General features: G+C 49.0%; 1 protein-coding gene across 3 annotated transcripts; it reads left to right on the top strand.

Moving 5' to 3' along the window:
• The first annotated feature begins 464 nt into the window (after nucleotides 1-464).
• Nucleotides 465-24726, top strand: LOC311165939 (alpha-2-macroglobulin-like protein 1). Of its 3 annotated transcripts, none has more exons than XM_084226015.1 (36): nucleotides 465-610; nucleotides 2729-2915; nucleotides 3249-3411; nucleotides 4123-4175; nucleotides 4477-4494; nucleotides 5206-5359; nucleotides 5792-5876; nucleotides 6430-6550; nucleotides 6662-6779; nucleotides 7640-7749; nucleotides 8099-8269; nucleotides 8708-8932; nucleotides 9059-9122; nucleotides 9635-9780; nucleotides 9936-10085; nucleotides 10897-11094; nucleotides 11757-11844; nucleotides 12459-12612; nucleotides 13392-13620; nucleotides 13966-14089; nucleotides 14269-14390; nucleotides 14797-14848; nucleotides 15245-15328; nucleotides 15717-15893; nucleotides 16198-16279; nucleotides 17132-17288; nucleotides 17854-17928; nucleotides 18084-18255; nucleotides 18730-18944; nucleotides 19224-19439; nucleotides 20273-20388; nucleotides 21046-21136; nucleotides 21423-21491; nucleotides 22715-22817; nucleotides 23471-23512; nucleotides 24532-24726. In XM_084226015.1, the coding sequence occupies exons 1-35, from the start codon at nucleotides 540-542 to the stop codon at nucleotides 23509-23511; spliced, it is 4401 nt and encodes a 1466-aa protein (XP_084082141.1). In that variant the 5' UTR covers nucleotides 465-539; the 3' UTR covers nucleotide 23512; nucleotides 24532-24726. The 3 variants fall into 3 exon arrangements, 2 of the variants coding, with proteins under 2 accessions (XP_084082141.1, XP_084082140.1); XM_084226014.1 differs by having other exon boundaries at nucleotides 4474-4494; XR_014616965.1 differs by lacking the exons at nucleotides 22715-22817; nucleotides 23471-23512; nucleotides 24532-24726 and having other exon boundaries at nucleotides 4474-4494; nucleotides 20764-21136; nucleotides 21423-21477.
• The last annotated feature ends 289 nt before the right edge of the window (nucleotides 24727-25015 follow it).

Raw genomic sequence — 25015 nt, 5'->3', positions numbered from 1 at the left:
ATCTGGAGGCGGTAGGTCAGGAGTGAAATTTCAGTAAGGAGCAAATAATACCTAAGAAGTTCTACAGAAGAAGAACCACAGAGAAAAATCCACCGACATCACAAAGAATTATTTTGTATCCAAATGTTTCTAATCACATCCCAGTAAAAAACTGGGGAAAAATTTTTTTTAAATTGGGCCCCTGTACCAAATACAGTAACTAAGTACTGCTGCTGCCAGCAGCTGTGCTGCCTGAGGCAGACAAGCCCTCTCCCAGGGAAACGCCAACGAGCCTTACAGAGTCCCGAAGCAACTGCCTCTGGTTTGTAGGCAGTAAACATTGCCGCCACCCCTTTCTCCCGCCCACATTCCAGCCACCGGCAGCCTGATCTCCACCTTGGTTTTGAAGCCAAGAGAAGAACGGGCGTCTGGTCAGGGCAGGAGCTGCGTGCTCCATCGGCTCTGGATGAGGGGGAGAAGGAAGACAGCAGGAGCAGGGGAGAAGGGGGTACTGAGGAGTGGCTAAGCTTTCCTTGGAGGAATTCGACCTGCAATCAGCTATGTGGAGGATCGTGTTCCTGTGGGGCTGCATCCTTCTCTTGCCTAGCACGGCTGGAATGCCTGCAATGCTGTAAGAACTTCAATGCTTTGCAAATGTGCTCTGGTCTCTGAGAGATCCTGGTGGGGGTGGCAGTAGATGACAGAAATGGGACAGAAGTCTTAGGGTGAGGAGTGTTTTACCGGTGAGGCATAATTTCTCACGTTCCCAAGGTTTTGCTTGGTTTCCATGGGCCCTTTCCCCACATTTCCCCTGCTAACTGGCTCCTCCTTAAGTGCCTTTGATATAGACCATGTATTTCAGCAAGGACTTGGGCAGAACGGCTCTGCCAGCTTTCTGCATGTGCTTAATTCTGACCTTCCAATATCTCACATCTCCTGCTGTGTTCCAGAATATGTTTCCTTCGGGCTAAGCCTTTCTTCCCAGAGTCATAGGTCACCATTTAATAGTTTAGCCAGCAAAGCTGGGTGTCTTTACAAAGTGAGCAAACATGAGCCCTGGTAGGGATGCTCTTGGTACAGCAGTGTGTTCGTTCAGGCTTGGCTGGCCATCTGCTCCCACCACGCCTTTTCTCAGACCTCCGTCAAGGACAATTCCCAGCACAGCTTCTCTTCTTCTATACTTTGTCAGGAATGCAACTCCTGTTCCAGCAGACACTGCTGTGATGTCCTGGCTTGTGAACTTGTTCTGGCTTTTTTTGAAGGCGTTTTCTTTTGCAGCCATGGCACAAGTGCAAACAGAAGCATGGCTGTGCTTGAGCAGTAGATGTTACAGTGAAAAATACGGCAGTGGGTTGTAGCTGGGTTTCCTCCTGCTGCATGTGGTGTGGTGTGCACAAGGCTAGTTTTAAAGACCTTCTCCAGTGGGAGTACTTCCTCTAGGACATGTTCCATAGGCTGACAAGCTCCCATGCAAAGGATGTGCTTTACTGCTTTCTGCTTGCCACTGTCACCCTCAGCATGAAGCTTTGCATTATGGAAATACCACTTGCTTCAACAGGTTGTCTGCTGTCCTGCCTGCATCCCAATTTTTTTGGTAGATTTGTGATCCAGCTTGGATCTTGGGACCCTTGGATGACAGCCCCAGAGATGTTCTTTCTTACTTTTATGGCTCAGAAGGCAAGGGCAAGGGGTGTAAGAAAAGTAAAGGATCATTACAAGCAAGGGGGGTATGGGAGGTTTCAAGCAGTGAATTTTTAGTGCTCATCCCATCCTTTGGCACAATCGGCAAGAGGGAGGTGCCATGAGTCAGCTCAAGTAGGAAAAACAAAATGTTGTTTTTATGTGTTTTGAGTTCCTCAAAGCAGCTTGGCAGCACTCAAGTGTGACAGCAGTCAAAGGCTCCTGGCCAGCAGGACTTTGACTCCTTCTCACCAGGGTGCTGAGCTCCAGCTGAGAACTGCCAGCAGGTCACCTCCCTTCCTCCTGCTTTTCTGATCTTTCCAGGCCCTGCCCTCTGCTTCCTGCAAAACATGCTGCTGGCTGAGCCTGTCCAGAGGCAGTGAGTGGGAGGAGTCTGTGATAAGCATTTTGAAATCTGCTTGAATGTTGGCTTTTTTTGGTCCTAGATGCTACAGTGCAGTAAAAGATGGAAACAAACAAACAGTGAACAGCTTTCTGGTGTTATGGACACGGCTCAGGGTAGATGCAGAGATGGGAGAGCAAGTAGAGCACAGAGGACAAGAGTGTCAGGAGCTGAAGGTGCTCATGAGTGTCTGTGGCTGGAACATGAAGCTGGAGCACTGAATCCCTCGCAGAGGGCATTGTTTCTGAGCCCAGGAGTAGTGGGAAGACCAGCCAGCAGACCTGATGGTGGTAATGTAGTCTGGTTCAGTGAAAACATTGAAGACTTGGGAGACCTGCAAGAAAGCCAAGCTGGTGCTGATCCCTTGGGTGATGTGGGGAGGTCCCTTCACCTTATTTTCACTTTCAGTTTGTAAGGCAGTGACTTTATAATTTTATTTGTGCATGCAGCATGTAGCACTGCCTCACTGTCAATGTCTGCAGTACCCATGGATGAGAACACTGTCATGTCCCACTGGTGTCATGATAGCAGGGTGAAGAGGCCACAAGTCTGTTAGGAAGTACTTAAGCACAGGTCAAAACCTGCCCTCTTAGAAAGTCAGTTTAACCTCTCTTCTCTCTTCTCTCTTCTCTCTTCTTTTCTTTTTCTTTTTTTTTTTCCCAACAGAAACTATGCTGTGGCAATACCATCTCAGCTCTACTACCCCTTCTCAGAGACAGTGTGTCTCCAGCTCAGCAGAGAGCAAGTGGTCCCAATCCATGTGTCGGTCACCTTGCAAAGCAGAGCTGGGAATGAGACTCTGATCACTCAGTCCATCTCTCAGCTCCCCTTCTTCCATTGCACAAGCTTTCAGGTGAGGAAGATGCTTTGAAGGGCTCCCACTAGGGTGGATATTGCACGAGTTCTGCCCTTGCTGGGCAGGAATGCAAAGAGTTGTGCCTTCCCATGAGGACATCTTAATTGGCCAGTGAATTCTGCTTCAGCCTGCGTAGATCTGCCAGTCTCCTTTCTGCTATGCAGCCCCACTAATATTTTACCCTTCTAGAAAACTTTTTAAAATGTTCTGTAAACTCTTTTCAGGCAAGAACTAGAGCAACCCAAAAGTTATATCATGATGGTCATTCCAAAAATCTGGGGATCAGGGAATGGGATCCACCCTGAATGATGGTTATAACTATACCTGCAGGTCCCTCCTCCTGTTGGAAACCCTGAGGAAGTGGCTTTTGTTGTTATCACAGTCATGGAAGCCAACTCAGAGTTCCAGAAGAAACAGAAAGTCCTAATCAAGCATGCAGACAAGAAGACTTTTATCCAGACAGACAGACCTGTGTACAAACCTGGACAGATTGGTATGGACAGAATGCCATGTCTTGTGAGAAACAGAGTGGTCCTCAGGCCACAAAATGTGGGGCACTCTCTAGTCCTCTGAGCAGGACCTACTCAGGAAGGGAGATGGGCCACAGGCTTCCTTCTAGGCTTTGAGGGGTTTGAGAATATCTCTCTCCTGTGTCAGCGTGCCATATGCCACTGTGAACAGGGCTTGTGTGCTTTCCTTGATGTGTGAGAAAAGATTTAGAAGCTACAGTGTCATACTCATGATTGCTCCAGTCAAAGCCCTGTCTGTCTGTCAGGGCTCTCAATCCCTCTCTCCCCCACAGCCTTCCTCAGGTGAGGATTGCACACCTACAGCTCCCACCAGTGCCCTTGCACAGCTCAGATCACCTCAGGGTTCAGCGATATGCCTCTCCACACTTTCCACTGGGATAGCCTTTACTGCAGGCAAGACTGAGTGGCCCTCCACAGGTCCACCCCCCATCCAGAAAAATGCTCTTTCCCACCAGCACAGCCAGCTTTCCCAGAAAGCCCCACACTGCCTCTCCTAACACTTCTTGTTCTAGCAGGGCTTTGGGCATAGGCCAAGGAGCGGATGGCTGTATCTGCTGCCCTCATCCTCTCAGAGAAGCACGTGTACACATCTTTCTTAGCCATGTGTTCTTGTTTTTTACTACTGAGAGACTTGGTTTCATTTCAGCCAGTCCCGTTTTCCTTTTGCTTTGTAGTCAAGTTGCGGATTGTGACCTTGGATCAGAACTTTATTGCCAGCAGTGAAACAGTAAGTCAAGAGGGAAGATACCTGAAGTCTGGAAATGTTATGAGCTGCCTGCATGTCTTCTAGATCAGTGCTTGGCCCAGCCAGGAGATGTGTGTACAGCTGGTCTCAAAATTGCTATTGGTGCTTACAGACAGTGTTGGGCACCACCTGTAAAACAAGAGCTGCTCATGGGTTGTGGGCAGTCCCTGGGAATTGCTTGGGGAAGGCTGGTGGATGGTTGGGGAAATAAAAAATAGCAGGGGGTGGATGGTAAATTTCTGAAAGCATCCCACCAGTAACTGTTGTTTCCTCCCCACAGCAGCGCCTGGTGGAACTGAAGGTAAATCTCCTACTTTACTGTAAGTGATGAACTCTTCTCACCTTGGGGAAGACACAGGGTTGGAGATGGTGGCTGGGAAATATCGATGCAGAAAGTCACTTACGTCAGAATGAATGGGAACAATCCCATCAACTCATCACAAAGCTCCTACTGGCTGGGCAGTGTGGCTGTGCCTAGAGTTCTGCACCCTGCCCTCCCAGAGGCAGCACTGGGAGAGCACTGTCCTTCATGACTGGGCCTTAGTGGTTCCTTCCCCTGCATGGAGTCCTGCACTCATTTTCCTATTCTTTCCTGGGGATTCAAGACATCACTCCTCAGTAGCTTGTGCCTTAGGCAGAATGTCTCCACAGTGACCTTGTGGGCTGTGCCAGCTCAGGTGACCACAGAGATCTCTGAAGGACCATTTCTTTCTCTTAGTGAGACAGGCAGGCAGTAAACAGCAGTTTTGCAGCAGCCAGAGATGGCAGTGCCACCAGGGAGCAATAATATGGTAGATTTGGGTAAATATGGTAGATTTACTTTGTCAATGAGATAGGGAAGAAAGTCCTTTCCTCTTTGAGCTTGGACTCACCTGAGCACTGTAGCCATGCCATAGACCTGGGCTCACAGGACAAGAGAATATGTGGGGAGACCACACCCTGGTATCTTGGACATCCGGCAGAAGAGTCTTTTTGCACTGGAAAATAACTGCTCTCTGCTCCACCTGTGCAGGATCCCAAGGGGAACCGAATTGCACAGTGGCTGGATGTTGCAGCTGTGGGAGGCATTGTGGATCTGTCCTTCCCGCTGGCTGCAGGAGCGCCTCTTGGAGAGTACACCATCAGAGTGCCTGGCCTCACACACACCTTCAGGGTGGAGGAGTATGGTAAGAGTCTCAGGGAGCTGGTGGCAGCAGAGAAAGGTGTTTTGCCAGCCTCCAGCCCCGCCTTCTCACGCAGAGCTAGGTGGGCCATGCAGCTGTGACCAGCTGTGCTGGTTGTGCTGTGTCCTGGGAAGTGCAGCTGTCTGCCCATAGGTGTGATCGCTGACCTTCACCCAGGCTCACTGGCTTTCTCCCCCCCATGTCCTGAGGATGGGACTGAGACAGTGTCCCACAGCTGTGCTCTGGGGAGGAGACTCAAGCTGCCTACTCCTGTCCCATTCTCCTAGCTGGGCTGTTGATGTATTCCTACCAGGCCATGTGCTGGAATGAAAGGAGAGATTTTTTTTTTTTTCTGTAAACAGCCACTTTGGAAGGATTGGAGCAAATTAAGTCTTTCTATTCTCACTGAATTATCTTTCTCTTGCTTTCACACAGTGCTGCCCAAGTTCAGTGTCTCCATCCAGATGCCTCAGGTGGTCACCATCCTAGAGGAAAACTTCCCTCTCCACGTCTGTGGCATGTGAGCTGACTTATCGTGGCAGAAGGTGCATTTTTACTGGTTTGGAAAATGCACAGCCATCAATAACTGAGCTCAAAACGGTCTCTGCCAACCCTACCCCCAACCCAAGAGTTGGTATCCTGTCACCCTTTGCTAAGCAATCCTCCTGGACTCTCACCTTTCTCCAGCTTCTCTCTCCCTACTTTCTCTGTGAGTCTGAAAGCGTGGCAGTGCATTCCCTCAATGCAGCCTGTGCCCTCCAATGCAGCACCTCTGCTGTATTTGTTAGTGACAGGGTGTAGGAATAATGGCTCAGCTCGTGGCCAGCACAGTGTCCCCTGGCCCTGCCTGGTGGGAATGGTGTTGACTTGGAGAGAACTCGCCCACCAGTGCCTTCTGTCTCATTCTGGTGAGGCCACTCGTACTTCTTGGCCTCCTCTGCTGAGCTGGTGACCCATGAATATACTGCAGGCTGCCGGGCTCTATAGTGCACACCACGGGGTAGAGCTGACATCCCTCACTCCCGAGCCAATGTTTCTGTGTGAGTGTAAGCCCTCTGTGCTCCCTTTGCCAGGTACAGCTATGGGAAGGCAGTGCAGGGCAGCGTGAAGGCTGTGGTGTGCCGCAAACACATCCGCTATAACCGCAGGGCTTCCAAAGCCAAGCGCAGCATCTGTAAGGATTACAGCGGCGAGGTGAGCACGGGAGACACCCACCCCTCCTGCAAAAGGGAGGGAAGAGGGCAAAGGGACAGAACACTCTTTTGCCTTCATAGTTGGTTAACAAATGCAATTTCATATTCCCAGACGAATGAGGATGGCTGCTTTTCCACTGAAGTGAATACTAAGATTTTCCACCGGAAGCACGGTGATAATTATGATTTCAATCTGGAGGCTGAGGCAGTTCTGAAAGAAAGTGGAACAGGTAGAAAAAACTGATTCTACACTTTGTGGAAAATCTTCTATTATACACTCGTAAAATGTACTTGTCTTTGGGTTTTTATCTATAAGACAATTGAGTTCATCCAGTCTTGATGCCTGCTCTGGCAGTCATTATGTTTTGAGATAGGCAAGAACTGTTTTCTCTTGTCTTCTCATCACATTAAAAATGTGTACAGAAGTGGGCCAGGCCAGGTTCTCATGTTCTTAAACCGTATTTCAATACAGTCCATTGGAATGAGATGTTATTCAGAGCAACTAGAGATAACCAAGGCCCTGACTGTGTACTGTTATTAGCTCCTCATTAGATTTATCTCCACATCCCAGATAGGGAGATAATGTTTCTCATAAGGTTCCCACTCTCACAAGATTTTGCAAAGCCTTCCTTTTCTTCCTGGGAAGAAAATGTTTCGCAGCCCCTTGCCAGAAGCAGTGACACACGTCCACTTAACAAACAGCTGCAGTGATTTCAGATGGGCACACAGGACGAGACATCAGGCTGAGAACTGACATGGGAGAGGCAAGGAAAAATGCTCACTTCTAGTGACTGCTGTGAGCAGGGAAGGAGAATGGAAGAGGACAATTATGAGTAGGACCATCTTAAAGTGGGAAAGAGCGTTTGAGAAGTGTCTGACACAGAGACCTCCAGATAGATTGCTGTCGTTCTGTCACGTCAGAGTGTAGGAGGCACTCTAGCTGAGTGCACGTGTGTTAAATGGCTCCTGAAGCTGCATGGGGAAACTGCAGTGCCCTATGAGTGATAGTCCACCCCTTAACTGAGTTTATCCAGTCTTGATGCCTGCTTAGACACGCTACTCACCTGCACGTGCCTCCTGTCTTTCCCAGGGGTGGAGTTCAACACCACTGAAAACTGCAAGGTCACTTTTGATGTCACAACTCTCCAGTTCTGGGGGACGAGCTACTACTACCAGCAAGGAGCTCCCTACTATGGAAATGTGAGTGGAAAGGGAAGAAGCATGGAAAGCCCAGGGGCTGGGCCTAAGCAGATGGTAGGCACAGAAGTACCAAGGGCTCACCTTGTTCTGAGCTGCCCAAAGCTGCCAGCACAATCCTCTGTCCCAGTCCCTCCTTTGACATGTCTACCAAGAGGTTATCCAAAGGTATGACTGCAGGATCTGTGGCTTTGCCAGATGAGATGGCTGCTGCATAAATGAGGAAGGGTTGGAGAGGCCAAAATTCACACTGAGAGTCCCTTAGCAGACAGGGGGACTGGGACTTCTGCTGGGGGGTGGATTTTCAAACCTGAGGCCTCCAATTCTTTGACTGTTCTCTGCATTGTTCCAGCTGGAGCTCAGAAGTGCCAATGGGACCCCCCTGAAGAACAAGAAGGTGATTCTTACAGTGTCCTATGGGAGCAGGAAGCAGACCAAGACCTACCTCACGGATGACACTGGGATGGCTTCCTTCGTCTTAGAGACATCAGCATGGGACAACAGCAGTAAAGTTATACTACAGGTTAGGAGCCATTAGTCTGGAGCTAAGCAGGTAACTAGAATTGAAATACATTATAAGGGCATATCCATGCTAATACTTTACCCACATATACCAGACAGAAGCAAAGGGTTCAGTGGTTTGATCCAGGGGCTGATAAACCACTTTACATAGTCAAATGATCTGGCTTGCTTCCAGGGTAGCAGCAGCATGGCAGAATTTCAGACTTCAGCTACAGCCCTGGCAGTGCACAGCTCCCTGCTCCTGTTTAGGCACTAGTTATCCCGGAGTGTGGGACAGCAGGCAAACACCAAGCTCCACAGAAGAGGACTGATTGAACTTGGTGTAGGTGGAAGCAGACACCCTGCACTGGGATAGTTCAAAGCCCACTATTTAGTCAGCCTTGGTTTTGGCATATGAAGAGTTGTAGGAAATCCTCAGACACTTTTTTCTGTGCTGCAGGCAAAGTCCCATCCGGAGGACACGAAGGGTCGGAATGTGAAGGTTTCTTACGGCACCGCATCGCTCCCGCTCAGGGCCTTCTACTCCTCCAGCCGCAGCTCCGTGCGGATCCAGCCCGTGCAGGCAGTGCCAGCCTGCGGGGATGTGCAGCAGGTCGCTGTGCACTACCACGTACTCGCCGCGGAGCTGGGCCACCGGGCTGCCAGGGCACACTTCTACCACCTGGTGAGTGCGGGCAGCACCAGCGAGGGCAGCTCTGCGCCCCGTCTGTGTCAGCACAGGGCCCTTTGCTGGCCCAGGAGCGTGGAGCAGAGGCACTCTCAACCCTCTGTTCTCTTCATTACCCTTTAGGTTATGGCCAGAGGGTCCCTTGTGCATCATGGCCAAACAACAGTGCTTCTTGATCCACCATCAGGTAAGAGCATCTAACTGCCAGGAACAGATCCCACGAGATCCAATGAGAAAGTCTTTCCAGCCTAGGTGGAGAAGGAGACAAAACAGATGTGAGACTAACAGGAAACCACAGAGCTGGCACAAAAAACCTATAGGAAATATGCTATCTTTTTTCTGTCTTTTAACTTCCTTTTTTTTTTTTTCCTGATGATCAAATGATGAAACTGTCAGAGTTTATCTGCCAAGCAGGAAAATGCCAAAGTAACTTATAGAGTCTTTCTGGGCTCAAGTGGAAAGACTCATTTCTCTTCCAAGTGCTCACTGTTGCCAAGGTGTGTCATGAGACAAGGTCACTGCTACAAAAACCTCCATCCTGGCCTAGCTGTGGCCTCCCCAGAAGCAAGGCAGAATAGTTTTTATGCAAGAATCTGTGCAAAAGTATTACAGAGGAAGAGCACATTGCTGCTGTAGTCCTTGGATTGAAGACTTCCTTGCACCTTGCCATACTTTTTTGATTTTTCCTTCTTCCTTCAGATCAGTACAGTGGGGCTTTCAACATCACCCTGCCTGTTGACCTCATTTCATCCATGGCTACCCTCTTTGTTTACATTGCCTTCCCTGAGGGACAAGTGGCGGCTGACACCTTCCGTCTGAAAGTCTCCAGCTGCCTCAGGAACCATGTAAGCAGTGCACAAAGCACAGAGGGGCAGGTAGGCTGGAGGGTGATGAATTATCTGCAAACTGGCAGTAGATGTGCAGCAGAATCCAATAACCACAGCTTCCCCTTTCCTTCATCTCTCAGTGTCTGCAATCCCCCTTTCTCCTGCTGTTTCAGGTGAAGCTTGGCTTCTCAGAGGCAGTGGCTCTCCCAGGATCGACTGTCCAGGTCCATTTGCAGGCTGCACCAGGCTCCCTGTGCAGCATCCGTGCAGTAGACAAAAGTGTCCTTCTCCTGAGGCCAGAGGCTGAGCTATCCAGGGATAGTGTGAGTCACTCCAGTGCTGACCTTTGCTGGCTAATAAGGCATGGTGGACATACCAACAGCTGCTTGAATGGGGACAGGGCATGGTTTAATGAAAAAAAATGAGGGCCAACATCAAACATCAGTCAAAATTTCCAGTGTCTACAGAGGCTGTATTCCATTAGAATAACCCATTGTCATCCCCAGCTACAGCCTGAAGTCGCATCCTGGTTAAACTTACAGTGCTTTACCACAGTGAAAAGCAGAAGGCAAGAGACATCCATCTCCTGAACTGATTCATGACAATGCTCTGAAAAATGTCATGTCAAAAAAAAAACCAAACATGGGATAGGCTCCATGTCTTTGTTCCAGCTCACATGAACCAGACAGTCCTTCCATTCACAGGGTGGGCTGTAAGTGGTATATTGGCAGTGGAAGGGTTCCTTTTCTCCTCTAGACCTTGCTTTAAGGACGCCTGAATTGCCTCTTGACACTGTCTTGGTGGATCCAGGATGTGTCTTCAGTCAGACAAGAAGCTGTCCCATGTTCCTCCCATGCAGCCAAGGTGTGCTTAGTGCTCACATTAAGTTCACAGGTACAATTATTCAGCTAGAAGTGGCCAGAGCTATGCAGCCATACCTCCAGAGGGGCTCCGGTGCTATACAGCCAAAATTTGTGGGGGCTCTCCATAAAATTCAAAACCCCTTGGAGCTGGGTTTTTTGTGACAGGCAGGACCTGAGCTCAGCCTCTGAGGTCATAGGAAATCTTTGGATAGAAATGAAAATCTTCTCACCTCTCACACTGCCCTGTACTGTTCTCATTCTCTCTCTACAGGTGTATAATATGTTCAGCTATGCTCAGGAGCAGCTCAGCACCCTCACAGATATCTACAGTGACTACTGCACCATCCACAAGAGCCCAGGAATCACTGATGCCTCTAAGACCACCCCTTCACCAGGAATGATGTCACCCTTCATGTACAACAGATATTCTTATGCAGTGTCCCAACCAGATGTTTATGAACTTCTGAAGGTAAATCTAATTTCCAGAAAGCCTGAAATATCACAGCTGAGCCCTTTTGTATCCCAGGTCAGCACTGGGTAGCTTCACAGATTGTATTTCCTGTAAATGTTGCTGACCTCACTATCTGAATTTGCCAAGCTTCTGAACTAAGAGATCAATGACACACTGTGCTTCCAGTATGATAAATTCCCATCGATCAGGCAGATTCCTAGAACTCAACTCTCCATTGGTCCCCTTTAGACTTTCTATGGATTGGAGGCTGTGTGGATTGTCAGCCTGTGTCAGAGAAAATTGGAGGTCAGAGAAGCAAAGCACCTGAGAGAAAAGGAGAACACAGGGAAAGGAGAGAAAGAACAGTAGAAAGGAATGGCAGTGAAGGATAAAGAAAAGTCTGGGTTAGGGTGGGCAGCAAACTGCGGTGCCAAAATAATGACTTTGTGTACAGGCATGCACATGCAAGTGGTCACCCCCACCATCCTTTGGCATGAGGACCAGGCTCTGGGAGCAGGGCAGTTCTGCCTTCTCTCCCAATATAAATTTGCAGGTTGTGCTGAGGTGCAACAACACAGAGTAGCTGTGGCATGCTGGGAGGAGGGGGAAGAGACAGACCCTTGGACACACCAACCCCTCCACAGAAATACACCTTCTTTTCTCCTCCTTCTTTCCCCCAGAATGCAGGACTAACATTTTTAACCAGCCTTAAAATCAAGTCTCCAATTGAGTGCCGCACCCAGACCACTTTTGACTACGACTACATGTGTACATCTCGATTTTTCCTGTTTCTTTGGAGAGCACGGGTAACATATAGGCTGCACATGGGCACCTGAACATGCAGTGTGCTTAGGAGCTGGGGATGGCTTACAGGCATGAGTGGGAGGCTGTACAGGAGCTGTGCTCCACAGGGAGAGGGGAAAGGCCCTGGCAGAGCACTGGAGGGGCAGAGGGGTGGCTGCAGGGTTTGAACCTGTTTGGAAGCTTCAGCTGGTGAGTAGGAAGATAATATGGTCAAGGAGGGAAATGGGGCATCTGTCTCAGGAAAGAAAATCTGTTTGTGAGACTAGGAGAGGTCTTTCTGGAAACCAGAGAATGAACCGAGATTGGCATTGGGCAGTATCTAGGCTTTTCTGCAGGGAACGAGAGCAAAACTGTGAGCAGGTAAAATGTCTCATGGGAGAGCTCACACACACACTGGAATCCCCCTGGCCTCCTGAGTTGTCTTATGGAAGACAATAATGAAGTTGAGGGCATTTTGGAGAGGACAAGGGGGTTTGGGCTGGGAGTGGGAGGGAAGGAGAACTGAGCTTTTCCTGGCTGAACTCTACCCTGGTTTCACAGTTGCTTTGCCTTTGAATGAATGCTTGTATTCCCAATAGCTTTTGATGAGCTGGCAGACCTGGAGAGCTGGTACCCAGAAGCAGATGCTGCTGTGGAAGCTGCTGAGGCAGAGCACACTGAGCTGGGCAGCGAGTCAGCGCCAGCACGTACCTGGTTCCCAGAGACTTTCATCTGGACTCTGGTTCCAATCAAGTGAGTGATTACAGGCTGTGGCTCCACAGGCATACAGAGTTTCTACCAGACACAGCAGAGGGAATGGGCAGGAGCAGACAGGGCATTGTTGCCCTCTGTGCACAAAGTAAAAGAAGGAGGGGATAAGGACAATGGAGTTTTAGTTCAGTCCCTGTCTCTGCTTGAGATTTTCCAAATGCTTCTAGGAATTTAACATCACACACTCTTGCAGGATGTAAGAGGCCTCCACAGATCCACAGCTCAACATTCTACACAAGGCAGGTCCTGTTAGATCAAGTTAGATCAAGTTGTAGTAAAGTACTCTGTATCCCCAAGGATGGAGATTCCTCAAACTGTGTTTCAATGTTTGACCATCTTCATGGTATTTTCTTATGTCAGGTCAGAATCTCCCACACTCCAGCTGTGTGTTACCTTTTGTCCTGTCAATATGCACCTCAGAAGAGACATGTTCCATTGTCTCCACACCTTCCCAATAGGAAGTGTCGCACTATACTCCATAGCTGGGTGTATAACACAGACCCCTGTGAGCCCTCTGTGCCCACACAAAAGAAGAATTTCAGGTGCAGCATTGCTCAGAATCAAGTTTTGGGTTGCATTTTCCTCTCAAGTCATTCCTTGCCCACCTATTTGCTATCCTTCCCATACCTCTGTCCTACTTGTCAGGAGTCCCCACGCCTTCACATGCGCTTTCATTTCGTAGTCTGAATTTATGCATTTGTCTTCCCAAGAGAAATCTCTCCAGGGTGGGAACAACGTCTTCCACTCTGTTTTCTCCTCAGTGATTCAGGGGCTGCTGAACTAGCTGTCACAGTACCTGACAGTATCACAGACTGGAGAGCCATGACCTTCTGCACCTCGGAGAGCCATGGCTTGGGAATCTCAGAGACCACCAGCCTGCGGAGCTTCAAGCCCTTCTTCGTGGAACCCACCTTGCCCTATTCTGTTTTCCGGGGAGAGTCATTTCCCCTGAAAGTCAAAGTCTTCAGCTACCTGAAGCAGTGCATGGCGGTGAGTGGCTCCCTCCAGGATGCTTTGGAGCAGAGGAATGTGTGGAAACTCCTTTACTAGTAGAGACACAACATAGGGGCTGCCTGCTCAGGCACTGGGCAAAAGACATCGAAGAAGTTGTTCAATTCAGTTCCACACAGAGCCATCTCTGACCAGTCTATCCCTCCCCAGAAGCCAAACCTTACAAATGTGGATTGCTGGTGTCCCACAGATACTGTAACAGGCCATCAAAATACTCACCCCTGACTTGTGGGATTGATTGTTATTTGAATTAAGTACCTGAATGGAAAAACACAGGAGCAGCAGCAGCTCTGTAACCTGAACTCCCTTTTGTTTCACCTCTAGCTCCAGCTTAGCCTAATGGACTCCAGGGATTTTGAGTTTCTTCATGAAAATGTCAGGTTCACTCTTTGCCTGTGCCCTGATTCAGCAAAAACATTTTCCTGGGATGTGAAGGCTACAAAATTAGGTACGGGGTCAAGGGAGGGGCAGGGGTGGGAAGCACTGGCAGAGCTGCTCCAGGAAGCCCGAGCTGGGCTGGAAGGGAGATTGCCTTCTGTGCAAAGCATGAGTGAGCAGCCCAAGGCTGAGCAAACTAAAACGTAGACATAGATGTGCCAACCAGCCTCTTGATGTTTTGCTTTTTAGGGAAGGTGAATTTCACTGTCACTGCTGAGGCGGTGGAGCAGGAAGATGTTTGCACAGAGCGTACAGCTGTTGTGCCGGAGTCCGGAGGGAAGGACACAGTGGTTAAACACCTGCTGGTGAAGGTCAGGCTGCCCTGCAGGGTTCTGGCAAGGCTGGAGCTGGGTTGGGCTAAAGACAGCCTGGTGGGTGGCTCTGGGAAGAAAGAGTCAGCTGGGGAGGTAGGCACATATCTCAGGGAGACTGGTCAAGGAGCGATTCTTAGGGTAGATTGGATTGGAGCTCCTCCACTGGATGGGACAGAAATGTCAGACCTGTTTGCTGGCAGGGCAGTGGGGCCATGCTGCAGCTTAGAAACCTGCTTCCCAGTGCAACTTCACTGTTGGCATGGATATCTCTGCTGTCTGTGTGAAGCCCTTTGCCGAGTCCCGCGAGGATGGAAAAGGTGCTTGCACAAAGCTGGGGTGCTGCACAGCTGCTCTCTGATTTTACCTCTCTGCCTTCTGAGCTGACCAGCCTTTTCCCCACCAGGCAGAGGGGCAGCTGGAGGAAAAGACCCACACCTCACTCCTGTGCCCTGAAGGTAGGTGCAGGAGCCCCCAAGTACTGTTTTACTGGGGTTGTGCTTATGCACAGAACAGAGAGATCAGATGGAAGCAGTGTGGTGTTTGAGCAACTCTAGGATTCTCTGGAGGTGTGTAGGGGGCAGAAAGTCGGGGGTCTTGGAGCTTTTGTGGGTAGGCAAAGCCATTCAGCCCTATCCAGTACTAAAAGCTCCTGGCAACATCAAGCCACAGCCTAACCACATCACAGACCCTCATCTATGGGTGGCTGGATCTCTGTCTGATCCTCTCTTTTGAATGCTGATTTCACCAACTGATGAGGTGATCCCAGAGCTGTTTACGCCATCTCCTGGGGGACACCTGTGACTCTGCCATCTTCCTCACACCTTTTGTTCCAATGTTTTTGCTGTTTGCAGGAACTTCAGCTTCAGAGACAATCTCTTTCACTATGCCAGAGAACACTGTCCTTGGGTCAGAGAGAGCCCACATCTCTTTCTTAGGTGAGTTTTTAGAAGAGTCTTGGGAAGTAATATTTTTCCCTGCAGGACACGTCTCTTCTGGTGCCACTGTGTCTTCTTCAGCAAACAAATGGAATGGGATATGTACAGCAAGGTGTAATGTAATGAAAGGGATATGTACAGCAAGGTGTGGTACTGTCTTCCAGAGCAGTATCCTGCCTCTCCAATACAAGTGGCACTGGATGGGTGGGTAATTTCACCAAGCCAGGGGAAAGACAGCCAAGTACCAAATCACTGTTCCTGCAGTCTGTAGATATCACGTGGGCAGAGGTGAACTGAGATCAGTCCTAGCTGGTTACCTGGAGAACCTGTGAGACCAGAGTTGTTTTACGTGCAAGAATGCTCCCAAAGCTGTGGTTCTGTCCTACAGGTGACATTATGGGAACAGCACTGGACAACATAGATGAGCTTCTCCAGATGTCCAGTGGCTGTGGTGAGCAGAACATGGTTCATTTTGCCCCAAACGTCTTTATCACACGATACCTTGAAGAAACAGGACAGCTGACTCCAGAAATCAAACAGAAGGCAATTGGCTACCTGGAAAGTGGTGAGTGAATTCCTGCTTGTAAAGCTGGTGATGTCCACTACAGTACTTGTGTGGAAGGAGCCTCAGCAGAGGCCTGGTGCTGAGCAGGATTTGTGCAGCATCACTTGCCTGGCATCATGCTAATTGCAGCAGTGTAAATCAGGCTAGTGCACGTCAGCAGAACACGCACTACACGGCACCCCTCTGCTAAATTCCTCAGAGATAATGCTCTCTGTAATGATCAGCAGGATTGGTGGGGCAGGTTGGCTCCTGGAGAACAGGACAGGCACACAGCATCTTCACTACCCCCAGCCTCTTCCTGCAGGATATCAGCAGCAGCTCCTGTACAAGCACACAGACGGCTCATACAGTGCCTTTGGGGAAGGAAGTGAGCCAGGAAACACTTGGTAAGCAATGATATCCAGACATAACTGAGGAACAACAGTTTGACCTGGTCAGGCTCGAGCTGGCTTAGATTTTGGTCTGGGGAAGCTGAGGCAGTCTGAAGGTGTGGAGTTTCAAATAGAAATTGCTCCTGAGACCTTTAGGAAGGTGTCGTGGCTTAAGCCCAGATGGAAATTAAGCACCACACAGCTGTTCACTCAACACCATCCTCATGCCAAATCCAAAACATGGCACTGTAACAGCTACTGAGAAGAAATTAACTCCACTCTAGCTGAAACCAGAGCAATAGCCATCTCTTACTCCATAACATTTATGTCATGTGAGGTTTCACACTCCCCGATATGCCATCACTTTCCCTATTTATCTGTTTTGGTAAAGATACAAAATCTTCCCCTTAGTCTATGGAGCACCTCTGTCAATGTGACAATGAACTAACCTGAAGTACCCCTATTGAATTGTTTGTCCTTGAGCACCCCAAACAAGACTGATTCTGAAAACTTGGCAGCAAAGGCACCTTCGTTACAGAATGCTTGGTGCCCAAACAGGGTTTGGAATGGGTCTGAGTGAGCTCACTAGATGTCAGCCCTCAGGGCAACAAAGCACCCTGTTGGCATTAGCAGAGCTCTGAAGGTCTGAAGAATTGAATTTTTTCTCTCTTGCTGCACATGGCTCTGACCTCAAGCTTCTTGAGCTCATGTGCATTGCTTCCAGTTCTCCATCTGCACAGGGGCTGTGGCCTGCTAGTAATTTTACAGGGAGAATGTAGCTGCAGACACAGAGACTCCTGTCTCCTGTTGGAGATGTTCATCAAGTGACAATTCAGTTCTATAACCTTCTTTCTTCCTTGGCTCTAGGCTTACTGCTCTTGTCCTGAAGACCTTCAGCCAAGCCCGGGACTTCATCCACATAGATGAACAAAATATAAAGGATGCTGCCAGTGCCCTGATTAAAAGTCAGACTCCCTCTGGCTGCTTCAAGAGTGTGGGGAAGCTCTTCAACAATGGTCTGATGGTATGACATGTGCTGGGGGTTCATTCGGTACCTCAGAGCTCCTTCACTTTCTGGTCCAGTTTGGGTGCCAAGAACAAATGAACTGTGTTGCAGGAGGAAGGCTCTAAAGTGCCCAGGGTCACCTTTGGGTGACACTCAGGTTTGCCTGGTCATAGTGGCACTTTTTCAAGTAATGAATGATGAAGGTTTGCCTTTGATGATGTGCACTTGGGAACTGAAATAGTGCCCTGCCCCACCTCCATCTCAAGGGCTGACACTCGCCACCTTGCAGTGGGGTTGTGGGAACACCACTTTCTCCTGGCATTGAAATCTGCTACTGAAAATCTTACATTTGGGAGGAGAAAGGGGAAGTGTGCTCAGTAGAGGGAGGGAATCAGCTTCCCAGAAGAGACTGGGGAACCCTGGCAGAGGGTCAGAAGGTCTGGTAGTGTCACTTCCTTAGGAGAAGGAATAGGACCAGCACTGTTGCCTGTGCTGGCATTTGCTAGGGGACCAGAAGGCACTGGAAAACTTTCCCCTCTCCCTTCTCATAGCACCCCTCATGTGTGCTTTGTGGTGTGTGCAGGGTGCAGTGGAGGAAGGCCTGGGGCTGAGCTCCGTGATTGTGATAGCTCTCCTACGCTCGGGAATGCCTCCCTCCGTGAGTATCCGCAGCAGGAGCGGGCTGTGTGCGCAGCCTCTCGTGGGCAGTGTCCGGGCTCTGCCTTTTGTTTCCACCCTCTTCTGCACACGTGAAGTCTGCATTCCCTTCCCAACGCCCTGCCCATAACAAGAGTGATTTCAATTGTATCCTAGGACCCAGTTGTGGGGAAAGCTCTGAAGTGTATAAGGGACCTGGTCCATGCTGACACTGGCAGTCCCAACCTCTACAGCCTGGCACTGGCTGCAAACGCCTTTGCAGTGGCAGGGGACAAGGCCCTCAGGCAGAAAATCCTCAAAAGATTGGACAAAGCTGCCACAATATCAGGTACCACAGACTGGGGCAGGAGGGAGGGCCACAGGCAGAACTGTGTAGAAGTCCCTGGGTTAAACCACTACTGGAGTGGAGGGCAGGAGTAGGGGGGCGTGGGTGCTTCCAGAGCCTTGTGGGGAGTCCGAGGCTTGTCTATCCAAGCCTCAGTTTGCCAAGCTGTCCCAGGTTGTATCCGCAATGTGGGACAGACTGTCTCTATGGATCATCTCACAGTCCTGGCCTCCCAGTCACACAAACCAGGGGAGCTTCATGGATCTAGTGGAGCTCCTCCCCAGCCTGCAGGCCTAAGGTTTTGCTGGGAAAAGCAGGGTGTGTGGAGCAAACAGGGAGCTATGCAGGTATATCTTGTCCACCTGTATTATGTCCAAGGTACATGTTTGTTTAGTACCTATATACAGGGGCTAAGTAGAACTCCAGAGTCACTAGATGCAGCTACACCCTCCATTAATGTTCCCACTCCACCTCTAGATGACCAAATATTCTGGAGTCAACAGTCCAAACAGGAAGAAGATTCCCTATCTTGGTATCGGGCTCCATCTGTTGATGTGGAATTGACATCTAGTATCCTCATGGCTCACCTTACAAAGTCAAGTTTGTCATCAGATGAAATCAAAAAGGCATCCAAGATTGTGTCTTGGCTGACCAAGCAGCAAAACCCATATGGAGGCTTTGCTTCAACCCAGGTAAATGCCCTTGAGCCATCATCATCATCATCATCAGATTTGATGCTGTTTTTTTGAGAGCAATGGGCCCATACTAAAAAAAGAAAAATTAATAAATTTTAAAAGGGTGTATGGTTTTACAGATCCTGGGAGTTATGGATAATCCCATGCTAAAAGCTAAAGGGAAAAGCTCAACCCTTGTTCTGCTATGGCTGCAGTATGAGGGAGGAAAAGGCCAAGGACTAGGCATGCATGGGAAGCAGGAATTCCACTTTTCCTGATGTTTTTCTCTTTCCTCAGGACACAGTTGCTGCTCTGGAAGCCCTAGCCCTGTATGCAACCAACATCTTCAGCAAGGATAGCCCTGATCTTCAGGTTTCTCTCACTTCCAAGGGGTTCAGCCAAAACTTCCGAGTAGACAAAAGCAATCGCCTCCTGCTGCAGACAGTGGAGCTGCCAGCCATTCCCCAAGACTACACCCTGCACGTGCAGGGCCATGGGTGTCTCTTCCTGCAGGTAAGCCCAGCCAGGAAGAAAAATTCTGTCTGGTGAAAAGCCTTGAAAGCCAGAGAACATCTTACCTTGCTTATAGGAATGTGCCCCCTGTTGACAGAGTGACAAAACTATCTTTTGTCCCCTCAAAAAGGAAAGAAGCCCAGAAATTTCTTTCCTCGATTAGGTGAAAAAGCCACCTCATGGGCCTAGGGGACTTCGCCTCAAACTTTAGGATAGCCAATTGGACAGGAGCCAAAAAGTCCTGCCTGGGCAATTTGCTAGAAATAGAAGCGAACAAAGAAACTGATGGCTTTTGTGAGGTGTTTTACCAGGAGCAAGAACCTCTTGCACCTGGCTCAGTTTTTCTCTGTTTGTCATTTTGCCTTTTATTAAACCATTTTGTTTCCAGCACTGCAACAGAAGCCATCCTGCTAATTTTATGCCTCCAAAGGTAGCTGAGCTATCTTGGGTGAATAATAGACCTCCAAGAGCTTATGAAATGTGGCTTGAGGAGGCAGCTATTACTCTTGCTACTTAGCCAACTGTGAAAACAAACTGCTGTAGTAACTTGCAAGAATCTGGGCTTCAAGGCTGGTTGGGGTAACTGTGATCCAGCAGGAAGGTAACATCTACCCCCCAAATGAAATCTGGATCATCTCCATCCAGCCAGAGCAGCTCTTCTCCTCCAAGGAATTCACCAGGAGCAGTGCACCACTAGCAGAACCTCTGCTTCTGCCACAGGGTTTTCTCTTACACCAATACAAGACAGCAAACAGTAGCCGAGTCTAGACAAGAATGCTCTCCGTCAAAAACCCTGCTGTTCTCTGCCATCCAGCTTCTTTCTGTCCTGGCAGGCCATCCTGAGGTACCACATCCCTCCCCTGAGGAGCGAGGCCACCTTTGCCGTGTCCGTGCAGACGGAGTGCACCGTGCCCGACGCCGCCCGCTTCCCTGTCACCATTCGTGCTCGGTAGGAAACACTCGGCTGCCCCTTTCCTCCCCCATGCTGGGAGACTTCTGGCACCACACCAGTCTCTTGCTGGCAGGGCTCCCCTTCACTCATGGGGTCCACGTGCTGAGGTGACCCCACTGTGCTCTCCCCAGCTGGGTGAGGCACAAGGCCCCAGAGGGGTGGCTCAGAATGTAGTCCTGTCTTGTCCCCTGCCCCTCACCACAAATTCTCCCAAGGTCTGTGGGTCTCACCCCTGTCTAGGATTAGGTCTCAAAACACTAATGATGTGAGGGTCCTGTGGGACTGCCACGTACTTCTAAGTGTTCCCTCCTCTGCTCCCGGCTGACTGTCACACCACTCTCCTCTGCTGTACTCCCACCTGGCTTGGGACAGAACTGCCAAGAGAACAGGCATAGGATGGGATATTCCCTGCCCTGCCTAAAGAAGGTAACACCAGAAGGCTTCCAAGGAACTTATTCTCCTTGGCACAATTCAAATTGAGATCAAGGGAAGCACAAAGATTTATTACAGTGCAGGAACAGGTACGCCTACAGGAGAAACACTGGAAAGAAAGGCACATTCCTCCACCTGAGTACCAAAGCTGGGCTGGAATATCTGGAGATCATGGCTCAGAAAGTAACATTAGTGCTGTCTCCTGGGTTCCTGCTGCTGCAGCTACACAGGGAACCGTGTGTCCACCAACATGGTCCTGATCCAAGTGGAGCTGCTGTCTGGATACAGCCCCGTGGCAGGTTCACTGGAAGAGGTGAGACTGTGAATTTTTGTCCAGCTGGGATGGGAACAGTGATGGATGTCCATCATGCAGGAGTGTATGCTGAAATGTGATCATTCCTGTGGGCAGAGAAACAGGGTTATTTTCTTCCTAAGAAATCCTTATACCCAAAGTCTCTTCCAAGCTGCACCTTGCCTTTCCCTACATCAAGAGCTTCCCTGGCCATGTAAATATTTGCCTCTACTGTCAAAAGGACAAACACCCCTGAATATTTCTGCTTTTTATTAAAGCCTTTCTGATATTTTCCCCTGATTTTCAGCTAAAGAAAATGCCTTTAGTGAAGAAAGTTGAAAGCAAAGCTGACCAAGTCGTTCTCTACCTGGAGGAAGTGAGTGTAATTTGGGCTAACATCATCATTAAAGGGGCTATGGACTGATAGCTTTTATTCTTGTTTGCTGGTTTCACTACTATTTTAACTATCCAGAGCTGTTGTTCCTGCATACCAGCCACATTTGCTGATCTGGAGAAGTGTCAGTTGGCACTTGTTCATCTGTAGAGCCACTTACAGGGCTACTTAGGTTGAGTGAAACATGGCAAACTCTCATGTTAAGCCTACATCTGTTGGCACTGTTAAGTGACTATTGAAAGTCCATAAATGTGGTGCCTGGTTAGAACTGGGGAGAGTAATAAGATCCATCTAGCAAATCCAAGCAAGCCTGAAATCTCAGAAAGCTCTTAAGCAACCTGAATGCAGCAGAGAGCATGCAAGAGTGCTCATGGATTTTGCCAAGATCTTTTGAAACTAAACCAGATGGCTGTGTGAACAGAAGTGCTCGCTCCACAGCCTCATGAATCAACAGATTAACAACCACTCCAGCCTTTTTCTAGCTCCATGAATACCTAAACAGCACCAGAAATGAGGCCTGGCATGTATTTAAAACTCCAGCATTTCTAAGGAGCATTTCTGTGATTCTTCATCCCCAGTTTCTGTCAGTAGGCTGAGCTAAGCTGGCCCCATAGGAGGTGGGTTAGTGTCTCATGGATGCATTAGGCTTGCAGAGCTGCTGCTTTCATTACATCTACAGCACAGAGCAGAAAACACAGAGAAACATTTCAGCTCACGCTGCCAGGTAACACAAGGTGCACCGCAATCAACAGCAGGTCATGTAACTACTACCCCACAGCAGATGTTGGTCCACAGCTCGTATTTGTCTGCTTAATGATGAGGGTTATGTGAGACTGGAGGATAAGAGCTGATGTCACTGTGAATAAGAAAGTAGCCACTGAGGCCAGGTGCATGAAGGAGCTCAGAGTGGAGCTGGATGGGAAGGTGGGATTGGTGGGGAACATTAGCACACCATATAGGTAGTGCACACTGACTCCAGAGGTTTTTGATGTTGCTCAGGAGCTGAGTTAAATTTGGTGACCAAAAAGGAGAGACAGTCACAGAATGGGAAGGAAAATGTATTTCTGAGATGGACTAGAAAGCAGAACAGATCTATTACAGTGGTAAGGTCTTTACAGAACCTGAGTACAAGCAGGTTAAAGGGGTTTTCTTACATGACTTTTCTGTCCTTTTCTGGTTTTAATCCTTGCATTTTTTGGTTTTAGCTGACTAGACAGCCTCAAACCTACACTTTCCTGGTGGAGCAGGATATGCAAGTGAAGGATCATAAACCAGCCAATATCAAGATCTATGATTACTATATGCCAGGTGAGCTCAGATGCTGTACTGTAGAAACCACCCAAATGTACTTCTGGAAAGAAAATTTCTGAATTTTGTTGAGCCTAAGACAATACCATCTCTGACATGGTTATTTGAGTTAGAAGCTCTCTAGGCATGAACTTAACCTGTTGGTGTTCAAAATGGTAGGTCCTCCTCCCTGTGGCTCCAGCACTTGCAGGCCTGAAGCTGGCGTGTAGAACCACTGAGGGTCTGGCTCTCCCAACAAGAGTGGAGCAAGGAGCTGTGCTTTTGAGCACTTACTTTGTGGGAGACAGAAAAGGCAGAGGGACCATAGTGAGGGGATGACTCAAAAGAGCAAGGGCCCCCTTAGAAGGATAAAACCAAAACCAGCTTGTCCTCTGTCCTGTGGAAAGAAAAGCTAGAAATGTGTCGGGGATTGCTATTCCTTGAGAAAGTGTGGAATTCATAACTGTGATGGAGCTCTTTGGGACTTGCAGCCTCACGCCTTGGGTGAATCCTGACCAGCTGCAGAGTCCTGGGCACACACCAGTGTTTTCATGTGTCACATGTAGTCTGTAAACTGAGGGAACACCTCTCCTAGGAACAGTGCCACAATGCTGGATTGCTTTCGTAGGTTTTTGACAATGTGTCTCACCAGAACTTTCTTTCTTGTCTTTCAGAAGAAACTGCAGTGATGAGCTACAGTGTCCCATGCGAGTGAGGTGAGGGCCCAACACCTCTTTTGTTATCACAGGCATGGTCCTGAAGAATATGGAAGGGGAGGGAGATGCAGACAAAGGCCCTTGGTCAAGAAACTTGCCAGACTGCAGGTCCAGGGTAGAAAGCACTTTGCAATGCCAAGTAAGGGTGAGTTCCTGCATCCCAGTGGTTAAACTGAGGAAGTAGAAGATTTGATGTGACAAGATCATGACAAAGCTGGAGATATGTTCCAGAAAACAAGGACTGCATGTACCAATTACTATCACCATTCCTGGCCCTTTGCATCAAATACACTTTATTCAAGTCACCACAGTTCCCTTTCCTGGCACTTTCCCTGTAGTTTCACATCCCTCCAGCCCTGTGCACACAACATGCCACGCTCATCTTTCCTGCAGAGCCTGGATCCATTTCAGTGCCAAACCTTTCTCAGTCTCAGCCTGGCTTCTGATACACACCAGGGAATGGACACCTGCCTGTCCTCTTTCCAGGCTGAGCAAAGAAAAAGCTTAAGCTTGACCAACGCCTGCTCCTGCTCTAAACTTTCACTTGCACCTGTGTGCTTTCCTGCCCACAGCCCACAAGATAGGGAAAACCACCTGCTCCATGAATCACCTGTAGGGAGGCACACAGCCCTGTCCTGGGATGTCTGCCACAAGCTCCACACCCTTACCAGAGATTCTGCCAAAAGCTTTGTATAGATAAAGTGAGAGAGAATCTTAGGTCATAAAACATTCTGAGTTGGAAGGGACCCACAAGGATCACCCAGCTCCTGTCCCTGCACAGGACAGCCCCAAGAGTCACACTTTGTCCAGGTGCTTCTTGAGCTCCATCACTTTTGGTGCTGTGACCAGTTCCCAGGGAAACCCATTCCAGTGCCCAACCACCCTCTGGGTGATAAGAGCTCTGTCCTTCTTGGCCTGACAGTACCATTTGGTCACAAGGTGCAAAAAAGGCCCCTAAATTCCCAGTGTTTAATTTTAATACTTCAGGAACTTTTTTTTTTCCTTTATTGTCTTCACAGGAACAGGGATAGATCCCTCCTCTGCAGTCTCTCCCATCAGTCCTTTGTCACCCCTGCCAACTGTCACCACATGGAGATACGAAGAAAAGAGAAAATGCTTGGAATTTCCTGCTGAGCAGTTAGTTTCTGGAAGGCTCAGACTGTGTGTGACCTCTTAGTAAAAGTAGAAGACTAGAACTGTCTGATTGAATGATTATTCAGTTTACTGTTTCTCTCCCAAACCAGGAAAATTGCATTTAAGAGCAGCTGAGAAAAATAAATTCTCTACCTCTGCCCATGTACGAAACTCTGCCCCTCCAGGTGCACTTATGCACAGGAGGAGACAGAGCATTAAAAAAACCTGATCCATAGACTTAGAAACAGATACTTCCTGTTTCCAGCTGGGTACATGTTTCCCACTGCCTACCATTCCCCTTCCTGTCTGTGCTTATATTCCATGTTTCCTGCCCAAGACCCACCATTTCCTGATGCCACTGTTGGTGCC

Source organism: Fringilla coelebs (assembly GCF_963513975.1).
Source record: "Fringilla coelebs genome assembly, chromosome: 2".
Classification (NCBI taxonomy): domain Eukaryota; kingdom Metazoa; phylum Chordata; class Aves; order Passeriformes; family Fringillidae; genus Fringilla; species Fringilla coelebs.
Note: the sequence above shows the minus strand (reverse complement) of the source record. Positions and strands in the feature narration are given on the sequence as shown.